Source organism: Trematomus bernacchii, unplaced genomic scaffold (genome assembly GCF_902827165.1).
Source record: "Trematomus bernacchii unplaced genomic scaffold, fTreBer1.1, whole genome shotgun sequence".
NCBI classification, from domain to species: domain Eukaryota; kingdom Metazoa; phylum Chordata; class Actinopteri; order Perciformes; family Nototheniidae; genus Trematomus; species Trematomus bernacchii.
Window position 1 is genome coordinate 7,334,814 of NW_022987698.1, and position 12,537 is coordinate 7,347,350.

Below are 12,537 nucleotides of genomic sequence, written 5' to 3' on the forward strand. Positions count from 1 at the left end.
AGATGAAAGCAAAATGACAACAACGTAACAGCGGGGTGGATTGATAGCAGCAGGCAATCATTGTAAACTGCTTTAACAACCACCACTCTGTAAGCGTATATAAATCATCATTCAAACATAATGGCTGGTATGAAAGCATTACAGCCATTATAGCAACCACTAAAAATAAAGAGGTCCTAATAAGTAGGGAATTTGACCCCACTGATCTTCATCATAATATTTCACATTACAATAAAAAGGCACATGTGAACAAAGGCTCACCGTTTTCTGAATCGAGCATCTCTGCCGTGTTCTTGTCTGCTCGACTCTGAGGTTCAGCAGGAAGCCTTCAAACGAGACAAAGATGTTTATGTACATTTTGCCTCTGGGATATTAGTTTCAAAATCACGGGATCAATAGGGTCTTTGAGTTAAATGAGAACTTGAAAATAAAAGTGTACCCAAGTGCTCACTCGGCCACTAAATAATAAATCAATGTCAAAACGGATTCACTGACTGTAAGAAAGAAATGGCAACATTGATGCAATACTCGATAGAAGAGAAGTATACTGGATATTTAATTAGCAAACTTTGTCCCCTAGAGGATTTTAAAATGAGAAGGTGACCTACTTGCTGCATGGTAAACTCAATATACAAGTAGTGCATATGATTACAAAACTTTAAATCACGTATGAAAGCTGCAAGGCCAACGTTTTCTTTAATCAGAGATGCAAGCTCTGTATTTATTCTTGTAAATAGATTTAATTATGTGATTTTGAGTCTGACGTTTTTTTTTTATTCTGTAAAAAACATTATGTGGCAGATTGTCACATGAGACACTCCCACATGAGAACAATTATCCTACTCCAGTGCACAGAGTGGGTAGAGCACGATCTATTTAAAAACAGCGGTGTGAGAAATGTGTTAAACTGTCTCGACGAAGGTTGAGAGTGACTAAAAGGTTAGTCATTGGTTAATATTGGTTCTTATTCTTCAAGAATCACTGGTCTGCATTTCAACGCATTTAGATGTGCAAATGTGCCTTCATAAAACAGATAAAACACAATGCTTTTGTCTACTAACACACTTAAGTGTAAAAAGCTGGGCTGCTTAAGCTTTGTACTAAGAACACAGATAGATACAGTATACTTTGTATAAGAACATCATTATTTGCCTTGAGCATGATCTATTATTTCTGACTTTTGAAAATAATTCATAGCTTTCAATGGTTGTCAAAATAGTCCTAACTAAAGATCACCCTTTTTTAGCAGTTTGCAGAGCTTTTCTCAAGCATTCAACTGCATTGTCTTCACTATCAGCGGATAGTCATGATGACTGCACTGCCAATACAACATCTCTGTAAATAACTAGTAAGAAGTAAACAAATGAAGTAGTCCAAACCATTATGTACAAGGATGTGTATAATCACCTGCAGTATATTACTCCATGATGTTAAATTATAAATTCTACACATGCAGCTGGATTTGCTCACATGTTGTCCTGAGCGCCGCTGTCCTGAGGTCCGTTGTCCTGAGCGCCGCTGTCCTGAGGTCCGTTGTCATGTGAGTCGCTGTCCTGAGGTCCGTTGTCGTGTGAGTCGCTGTCCTGAGCTTCGTTTTCATGTGAGTCGCTGTCCTGAGCTTCGTTGTCGTGTGAGTCGCTGTCCTGAGCTTCGTTGTCGTGTGAGTCGCTGTCCTGAGCTTCGTTGTCGTGTGAGTCGTCGACCTGGGGGTGGGGGTGTTTGGTGGGGCTGCTCTGTTTGGAGTTGGCCTCAGGTAACCTGGGCTCACTCTCTGGTGTAGCAGGAGCAGCAGGAGCAGCTTCTTGTTTCATGTTGCTGTTGTGGAAGTCAGCTTTATAGAAGGCAACGGGGTGATCGCTGTAGCCTCGGATGTAGAAGGGGTTGGTGGGAGAGCACGAGTGGCCGGCACGCACAGGCTTGGCTAGAGATAAAACAGAATGATTTACTGATTTATCCATTCAACCATAAAAGACAAAAAACATCATATTTGTGCTGCCCAGAAGGGGTATTGCTAACCTGTCGTCCCTAGGACAGAGTAATACGTTTAATGTGACTTGAATACTGAGGATATATTAAAGTCCAAGTGAAACTGGCTGCCACTGAATATAGAGAACCTTTTTTTAATCAGGGAAACCAAATGACTGCAATGCTCTCGTTCACAAAGGTGCCCTGCGGACAAGTTATACAACAAGGGCTGAAATCAAACACAAATTACAATATACAAAACAAAAAAGTGCATATCTGCTCTATAAATCACTTCTCTCCTTAGAGATAAAAAGAGAAACTATTATACTTCCAGGTCTATACAATTTCAGAAAATAGTAAAAGATGTCCATCCCGTTTTTTAAGCACAAGGTGATGCCTTTAAATGTCTGGTTTTGTCAGTCCAAATCTGTCCAAGTTTAGTATGATAAGCAGCACATCTTCATATTTGAGAGGCTGGAAACAGCATTTTCTGCCATTTTAGCAGAAAGTAGAAACAGTAATTTAACCATCAATTGATTATCAAAATAGTTGGCTTATATTTGTATTTTAATCGACCGATTTAGTAATTGTTGCAGCTTTAGATGGAGACCTTGTTTTTATGTACATGTAGCCCATCAAATTTAGCATAAAACAGTAAAATCACCATTTTATCATTCTGTTTTCCAACACAGGAAACACACATTAGCTATCCAGCTGAAGTCTTTTTGATCCAACTTCAAAACATCCAAACATGAGCACACTTCTTGCAAGATCTTTTTTTTCCTTTATAACTTTAATATACACCAACACATCACAGTTCTTCTGAGGCGCTTTAGTATAATCCCCATGGAAAATCATTGTTCTAAAGACTCTCAAATCAATAGCTAATCTTTCTCACAGCAGCATACTGTAGGCATCTCATTTATTTCACAGAATTCAAACGCATGAGTCCAATTACCTTCAATAGACACAGTGATGAAGCAAGTCTTAGTGATTAAAATGGATTACAATGCTTTTCTAATCATTGCATTTCTCTCGAAAGAGCTCTTTGTGTAAATCCTTCGAAAAAAAATTCAGCCCTCCATCACATCTATCTGTTTGGTATTATAATTATTGTAACAATTATTGGCAACTAATATATGTTGTTGAATTTAGTTTAGAAAATAAATAAAAGTTTGTATCACAGTGAACCTGAGTCTTTCTCAGGACCTTGCTCATGCATGATGAGGTGGAGTATGAGAATGGAGGAAGAATATACTGTAGGTACTGGACATTTCACGAAAGGAATTATTGCACCATGATAAAAGATTATTATCGCAGTACATTCCAAGTGCAAATTGAATATCAGAGGCAGATGAAAAGGTGCGGATAGATGGAGAAGGGTGTTAGTATATGTAACCTTAGCAGCGGCTGTGGAGAGAATGAGCATTTTATATATTAGTGATTTGCATAAATCTAAACAGAATATTGAGACATTTGTCTTTATAATTTACTTTAATTTGAAATGACTGTTGAAATTAGATGCACACTGTAATGAATAAGAATAGTTACAACCAGGGATACCGCATGAGTTTTAATGGACATTGTTTAATTGGCTGAAAGAGAAATTATCCTTCAAATTTTCCATAAAATAAAATGATGTCAAATAATTTCAGTGGACTCATGTTGACACGTTTCCTTGAACATACAAATCCTTTGTTTTGAAAGCATTGAGATGCACTGGCAGAATAATTCACCTCATGCAAGATGGAGTCATTTGAAGTTGTTGTGCTGCACAGTATACATTACTGTTATTTTGTTGAGAAGTAATAAAAGCCATACTTAAGCAATTGAGAAAAACTGTAATATGCCTCTAAATAACCTTAATGTCATGAAAACGGCTGTGTGTGATTTGATTGTGGACTGAATTACATAAGATGCAGATATACTGTATTGTCATTGCATATTGTACAAGTACTGAGGCAATGAAATGCAATTAATGTCCTAAAAAGGAACGTAATAGTGCATATTGCATATTAATACCCATACATCAGATTTTAATAGAGAGATGCAGAGGATCACTGACTACCCACAGAGTGAAAGATCATTTTATCAAACAGAGCTTTCACTGAAATGACACATGTAATATAGTGTGTAGATCACTGCTGATGGCTGTTCAATTATTCGGAAGTATTTTCTGAGTGTGTGAGTCAGTGAGCAGGAGGATGTATTACCTATTTGTGCAGCATGGGATCGGCGGAAGGGATTGCGGACCCTCATCACATCCTTGATGCGCTCCACCTCCTGCTGGTAGCGGTGGCGGTCCTTCATGGCTCCTTCCTTCGCCTCCTTCAGCGCGACCTCCAGAGCCTTGACTCGCTCAGCTGTAGACCGAAGACGTTTCTCCAGTTTTGGAAGCTCACAGCGAAGATCTGCATTGTCACGCACCAGCTGTCACACAAAAGAAGACATAAACCCGGGGATTAACTATCTTCCTATTTCCCATTTCCATTCCATAGGAAAATGATCCTCCAGTTTTTCACTGTTAGAGATCCAACCTTTTGGTCCCCAAGAAGAGAACATTTAAATCAATAGGTTTCATACAACAACAGATGTAGCAAAGCGACCTCACAAATCTCTTTACCTGGAACATTTATATTAGTTTGACCCAAATAAGTTCAGCGGAGTAAAAGTGCCTTAAGGAAAAATTGTCTAAGAATATACAGTGCTCCGTGTCTCATCCGTTCATCCAATTATTCCATTTAATCTGGCAAGCAAAAAAAGAGAATAATATGTGGTAGTGAGTTTTGTTAAAAGCGAAGAACCCAGAACCAAAGGATCAACTTTAAATCTGTATTTCTGTAACGCTGTGTTGTCAAGGTTGTCCAAAAAAAGTTAACCATTTTAAAAAGAAGTTAGATATCAAGAGAAAAAACACCAAGTGTCAGCCATGACAGAGTCTGTGGGAGTAAAGCATAAAACTGACGGAATGTTTCATCCCCACCAATATGTTTTTACACATTTGTTACAAGCGTTTAGAGACACAATCCTGTGGTGCACTGTGGAAAGAATAATAGTCTTTGTATCCAAGTAATCTAACAGGCAAAGGATCCTAGATTCAGGTTTGGCAGAGCTATATTATTGTTTGGTTGGGAAATAGAGGCACGACTCCTATTTTCCAATTGATGTAATAAGAGAAATCATGACAGTTGTGAGTGTTTCCAGATGGAAATACAGTCAGTCAGTACTGTGTCTGTACAAGGGCAGGACAAATCAGACAGAGCAGAGCCGCTGTCCACTGCCTGTCTTTAGGAGTCTTATCACTCTCCTCTGGGAGCTTGTTGATTTATGACCATGACTTTCATCTCCTTTCCTACAGTATCGGCAGGGGGTAGATGGGATGGAGTCTCCCAGCAGCCACTTTAGGATTGGTTTTCTGACACTGCTGCAGTGCAGCTCTCACCAATCTGCCAGCACGACTTGATGTGCCAGTCTGCAGAGCGTTTAGCACATCAACACTCGCTCTACTGCTGTAGTCCATTTAGGAATATTAAAGTTGGATGTGTGAAGTGTATGTGTGTGTCTGTGTATGTGTGTATATGAGTGTTATGTCTCGTCTTTTTGAGCGCAAGGTTGACTTTGAGAGATGGTGTGCGTCAGATTCAGAGAGGATAAAAGGCGTGTTTTATGTGCACCTGCATGATGAATTATTTTGTATTTATCAATTCTGAGCGACTGAGTACCGGGCTTCCTCTCCCTGAAAGCAGCGTGGTTTAACACCTGCTTCTGCTCTGTTTTCAAGGAGACTTATATTTGAAGTTGCAATAGTAAAATGATTGATGGTGCCTGCTTTACTCTTGTCAACAATGACAAACAGTGCACACTGTTCTGTATTTTAATTTGGCTCTGCTCATATTTATTCTATCCTGGTAAGGCGTTTCAGCCCGACACTGCTGCGCCATGGCACGGTGATAATCACATTTACAGGCTGAGCGAAACACTATTATTTGTCCTAGTTTCAAACGAAATGTTGGATGGATAAAACATTTTCTGTTTTCTCACTATCATTTATATTTTGATATGGGCTGTTACCTGTTTGTGAACTTTTGTAAGCTGGTCGAGGTTGTTTTCAAGAAAGGAAATCTTCTGTTTCTGACTGATATATCCCCCTCTCTCATCAAGCTCCAACTGTGCACTCTGTGGACAGAAACAATAAAGAACTTTCAACCTCTGAAATACTGCAGTTCAAAAAAGTTGGAGGATTCAAGATTCAAGAAGTTGTTTCTGTCTTACTTTTCTAACTCGGGTCGTGAGGTCTTGAACGAAAAGCTTGCGGAGGTTGTGCAGGGTGTAGAGCTCACGAGCCTTCAGAATAAAGTGAGAGAGGAAATAGTGCAGTTAGAGCAGTTAGGGAGTATTTAGTGGATCATTGGCCCGTGAGGGAGCCAAGTGAATCGCGACAGTAAATAATGACTTACAACCGTGTCTTCCAGCCCTTTGAGGTCCCGCTTGGACTGCTCATGTCGCTCATGGAGAAATCTATATATTGACAGAAAGATAGATAATTAAAAAAACTTCTCCCTACAGCACATTTTTGCCAGAATAATTCATGAATAAAGATGGCATCTAACTCTGGCTTCAATCTGCCATCTGATGCAACACGCTGCAAAGGGCAGTGCAGACTGAAACAGACCTATCAGCAGCCAGCTGTTACCTTTCCAAAAACTGAAAGGGGTTAAAAGGGTTCATTTTAGTTACAAACTGTACGACTTTATTCCTCCACAGGGAGATAAATGTATACTGTAAATAGGATGACAGAGCTGCAGAGAGAGAGGAACATACACAGACAAAGGGAAGACGGATGACAGAGAGGAATGGAAGATGTGAATCAAAAGAGGCAGCTCGCCGTTGGGCCTCCATATGGTGGAGTGTTTGAATGCTGGCCAGGACAGAACAGCAGAGACTCACGTCAGTTCCTCCAGCTGCCGGCTCTTGTGATGTTCTTGACTCCTGAGATGTTGAAAGTCGTAATGCAGTTGCTCCAACTCCAGCTCCTGCTTCTGGTTACAACTGAAAAAGTACAAAATGTAACAATATTTCAATAAAAAAACACGTATACATAATTTCTCTCTCCTAAAGGAAATCCAAGATTGGGGAAATGTAAAGTAAAATATGTAATACAATGGGTTCAATCTGGAAATGGAGGTCAGCGCCACCAAAAAAACATATTGTCAAACTTCATGAACTCTCATGTGCCTTAAAAATGTTTGCTATTTAATCTAAGTTCTTAGAATTTAACCACTATGCATTTTCCAATAAATATTACAGGTTGATTAGATGTTTGTAAGCTGGTATAAATGCCATTTAAGAGAATTATTGTTGACAATTGCTTGTATTGTGATGAGTTTTGTTTTGGCCTCAGCTTGACACTGACAAATGCGAAAAAATAAATTGTCTTCCCTGTCTCTGGGGGGTAACGCTTCAGCTCAGTGGCATGCACAGACTTTCAAAGCGGCATGATCACAAATGATGAGAAGGCTCAATATTTCTTTGCAGGGTAAGGATTTGTGTCCTCATAGTCACATCCAAGCTGTTAGTGTCACATTAGGGTACAGATACATCCTGTTTTAAAATAGCGCACTGCGTTTCCCCGTCAATTTGAACAGTTTATTTTATCATGCTCCACTTTACTGAACCTCAAATCTTGGACAAATATTTATTATACCTTTCTGCTCTGCTGCAAGGATCAAAATGACCACACTACTGCTTCCAGATCATTTCCGTTCTTCTTACATCCCTTCATACATCCATTTTCAAGCTGCTTATCCAATTCAAGCCATGTCAGCACATGTATTTTCATTCTGAAATCCTCTGCAGCTGCTCCATGGGTCAGTACTCCTCGACCATTTGGGAAATGTACTTTAGTTTCTCAAGGCTCTGCCCTGCAGTCTACTCCCAGAAGTTCATGCTTGTTACAGAAATCTTCAAAACAAGGCACCTGAAGGGGCATGTTTTCAAAGAGCCCAAACAAGGCCTGGGGTTTTTCAATGATCTGTGGTAATCAGCAGCAGCTTCTAAAGTCCTTCCACACTGCAGTTTCCTCTGCATGTCAACCCCCACACATATTGATTTCAGACCCTCTTACAGCTACCGCAAGACTTTTTGAGAACTCATGGACTGAGACATTGTATCCCCAATTTTAGCATTTTCACACTGCATATGACGGAAGAATAGGAATAAAGATTTAAGCCTACAGACAGCTGAGTGGATAAGCTGTCTGTTTTGGAGCCATGTAAAACCTGCTTTGTAATGCAACACAGTCCAGTGTCAAAGAAAGTATTATTATGTATTTTCCTTGATAACCTATAATTTTGTATACTCAAATGATATCACATTTAAATCATGGGAAGTACTAAATAAGACACTGTGATTTAGGTTTTCAGCGAGTTTAAAGTGTATTGATCACTATTTCTCGTTTTCTGCAAAGTGCCTTTTATTACCCCAGATGCAATTGTCAGTCATTCCTACATTAGTCACTCATAAGGAAGCTTAATACTGGTGTCTATGTACTGTAAAGCAATGCTGACTAAAAGTTACATTTAAGACAAAATAAATTAGTTTATTTTCATGCAACTGGCCCCTGCTTTAAAACACTCCTGAACTCCTATTGTCGTACTCCTGTACAAGCTGAGTATCTGTAGCCTTATTAAGTTTCTCTGAAAAGGTGAAGAATAATAATGAAGCACTGACTCAGTTAAGTCGTCGATGATCTTCTGGTTCTCATTGATCTCATCTCGCAGGCGACCGAGCTGTTTGCTGTGCGACTCACGATGTGACTCCATCTGCTGCTCCAGAGCCCTCTGAGGTATGGGCAACAAGAAGAGAGGAGACACACATACATAATGAGAGAGAGAGAGAGAGAGAGAGTGTACCCGGAGGTGGGAACAAAACTTAATCACAAAATAACAAGAGAGAAAAGCATTTAAGCCTCCAGTGGACATCGTGAGCCACATGGGCATTCAGAGTAAAATCCACTGGATCGTGCAAAACCTCCTCTGTATAAGGGCTTTGACTTGTATTAAAAATAGTTTACTAACACCTTATTACTTAAGATTCAATAGTGATGACATGGAGCATTTTCCTAAATAACCTATGTTTTATAAAATAACCACAAACTGACTGACATAAAACCAAAGGCCTGGTAGTGTTGCAGTATACTGATGTGAAGCGGCTGGCTTGTGTGTGCTGTTTGCTCTGGCAGATTGGGGGGAACAGAGGCACAGGAGCTAATGTTTGACCAAAGGATCCCCAAACAGTTAAACCAAGGCATGTTAGTGCTTAACAGATTTGTCGAATAATAATCACTCAATAACATATCTAAGTTTTTATCATATAATACTGTACAAAACATTTGAGTTTTCCAGAATCCTCAATCTAAGGATTTTCTGCTTGTTTATATTTTGTGTCATTGTAAATTCAATGCTGTATCTTTGGAGTTTGGGCATTTACTTAAGATGAGCTATTTAAAGAATGAGGAATAGCTAAACAATTTGTACAATATAGGAAAATGCTTTCCTCTAAGTCTTAGATAGCAAAATTGATACCACTCTGTATGATAATAATATGTAGCAGCCAGTTGATTTAACCATTAATAGACTGGACACGAGGGGAAAGGGTTATCATAGCTTTGTCCAAAAAATAAAATCTTCCTACAGCACATGAAGTTCACTAAGACATTTGTTTCACATGAAGAACATATTTCCTGTTTTACATGTCAAATTATTTCTTAAAAAAGACAATTGATGAATCCATCTAACAGTTAAATAACTATTGCAGCCCTACTTTACATGCAAAAACACTTGCACTCCCCTTATGATGTACTGACACCGTGCTCTGAAACATTAATGTACACTCAAAGACGCACACACACACACAGGACGCACACACACACACACACACACACACACACACCACACCACACACACACACACACACACACCACACACACACACACACACACACACACACACACACACACACACACACACACACACACACACACACACACACACACACACACACACACACACACACACACACACACACACACACACACACACACACACACACACACACACACCACACACACACACACACACACACACACACACACACACACACCACACACACACACACACACAACACACACACACACACACACACACACACACACACACACTACACACACACACCCACATCACACACACACACCACACACACACACACACACACACACACACACACACACACACACACACCACACACACCACACACACACCAGAGGCGGTGTGAGGAAAAGGTCATTACACTAAATTGCTCTCACTGTAGTCATGGTTACCTTTATATCACAGGAATCCTGGACAGAAGAGTGATTCTCGCCGCTGGTGACCAGTGCCATGCTCTCTAAAAACAAACATGCACACACACCACGGTAAGATCAAACAAGACAGAGGGAGGACGAGAAGAGAGAAGCAGGGAGATAAAACACATTGATTGAGATGACAGAGGTGACAGTGACATGACTTTGACAGCATAACTGCACCACGCTTCATTTGACAGAGAGGTCAGCGTGACCCTACTCGTGCCTCGGGTGTGATAATACCTGTTATTGAGAACGATAGCTACTGTATCATGCTGATCTAATCTGTCGACAACTCATTGCTCTTCCTAAAATGTCAACGTCGTCTGATGATGACATTACGGAGCTCTCTACTTTGCTGTGTTTTCAACACAACCTGCAGCACTTTGTATTTATTTACTTTTGTAATGACTCAAGGAGTGCCTGGCTTAAGTACGGACACAATTGATTTACCTGGACTTAATCCACAGGTTTTTTTACAGGATATTTTGGACTTACATTGCCTTTGGCCTGATTTGTGAATTGTGTCAGTGTACCGAGAGTATCTGCAGTTAGATGACCGACGCTCAAATGTCAAATGTACCATTAATCTGTTCATGCTGGGGCAGTGATATGTTTGGAAGCTTGAATCTGTCAGTGTTTACCCGGTTTTTCTCGACAGGACAGAAAGGCCTCTGGCAGAGACTAAAACTCTCATTGAAGCCACGCAGTGCCCGCTCTGAAGAGCCAGTGATCCAAAAACCTTCACTCCCTGTACTCCAGTTCTTTGGGTCCTGAGCAATTTACCCACAGAGAGTGTAGTCCATCGGATGACAGACCTACATATAGACAGGGATTCTTTCAATTTGTATTAAATAAAATAGTTTAGGCTGCATCCTCTCCCAGTTCCAGTCCGGTGAAGCGGAAATACATCAACACATTGTTGTGTTTTGTTTACTTCCTCAAGAAAGGATTGTGTTTCGCTCTGTCAGAATATTAAATTTATATTTAATATCTGCCTTTGGCCAAAGTCATCAATTTAACTGGATATTTACAGAGTGGTTTAACCTGCATGCTGTCCTTCACTCTGTATTTAGCAAGAATGTCACACAGAAGATTATTATCCATCACTTCAATCGCTTTGGCACACTGTCTCTGTAAAAATATGTGCTTTTATAGGATAAATATTCTGCTTTAACCTGCAGTATTCTTTGATTTATTGAATACATTTGTTTTGATGACTGTTGATTAGTTTTGCTCCTGGAGCAATTGTATAATTTATCAGCCATAAATCTGTTGCATAGCTTTTCTGACCGTATTGTTGTTTCCTGCTTCACCTTTGAGTCTGAATAAATGGGAGACACTCTGTTCCTGGTTTGTTATTTTGATCACGTAGGGAAAATATCTCAACCCGAGCCTGGGGCAAAGACATTTTTATCACACATACAGAAGCAAGACATTTTACATGTGCTGCGCTGACTCTGTTTATTCAATATTGATCCTTGGGGTTTAGCGAGATAGTTCGATTTCACCTCAAAACAGACTGTTACAAACGTCTAACATGACTGTGTATTTTCACATTTCTAAATACTTTTGAGGAGTTAATTGAGATTAGACATGAATGCCACTGTGGTCTTTTTTGTCTGCAACAATATAGGACGGATTTCCATGACATTTTGTAAAGACATACAGTTTGGTGTGCAGAGGATGAAACCCAATGACCTGCTTGCCTTTATGTAATGACGATGACATTACACGGTATACCTTCTTAACATCAGCGTCATTGGATTTGGCTCAAAGCAGTGCTGTGCTAAAGAAAAGTCTGGATTGTCTTTACTATTAGTCTTGTTTGTTGACTGGATGAATACATTAAGAAAGATACTGATTTTTGTACTATCATGATTACATTAGTCTACCTTGAGCTTGGAGTTTGGCCAGCTCTTCACTCAGAGAGTCATAGCTGTCTTCCAACTTCCTCTTCTTCAGCTCCACATTCTGCATGTAGTCCGTCAGAGAGCGGATCTTTGCCTCGTGCTGAAAACCAGAACACAGCGCCTCAGATGCAGGAAGTATACTAATGAGCACAGGACCTCGACACCAAGGGTAGAAGTTCTACTCGCTGTGAAATGGATATGATTTACATTGAATATTTATGAACCCGTCATTAGGGATATAAATTAAAATACCGACGATAG

The 12,537-nt window shown here is 39.9% G+C and overlaps 1 protein-coding gene across 1 annotated transcript in view; it reads right to left on the reverse strand.

Moving 5' to 3' along the window:
- kif5ab (kinesin family member 5A, b) overlaps nucleotides 1–12,537 on the reverse strand; it is a 62,586-nt gene that overhangs the window by 5,851 nt on the left and 44,198 nt on the right. The window contains exons 17-26 of the mRNA XM_034139174.1: nucleotides 12,259–12,376; nucleotides 10,343–10,407; nucleotides 8,695–8,804; nucleotides 6,913–7,014; nucleotides 6,423–6,483; nucleotides 6,238–6,309; nucleotides 6,037–6,141; nucleotides 4,179–4,395; nucleotides 1,471–1,921; nucleotides 262–326 (exon numbers count right to left, since the gene is read on the reverse strand). Of these exons, the coding sequence (XP_033995065.1) occupies nucleotides 262–326; nucleotides 1,471–1,921; nucleotides 4,179–4,395; nucleotides 6,037–6,141; nucleotides 6,238–6,309; nucleotides 6,423–6,483; nucleotides 6,913–7,014; nucleotides 8,695–8,804; nucleotides 10,343–10,407; nucleotides 12,259–12,376 (1,366 nt within the window). The remainder of the gene's footprint in view (nucleotides 1–261; nucleotides 327–1,470; nucleotides 1,922–4,178; nucleotides 4,396–6,036; nucleotides 6,142–6,237; nucleotides 6,310–6,422; nucleotides 6,484–6,912; nucleotides 7,015–8,694; nucleotides 8,805–10,342; nucleotides 10,408–12,258; nucleotides 12,377–12,537) is intronic.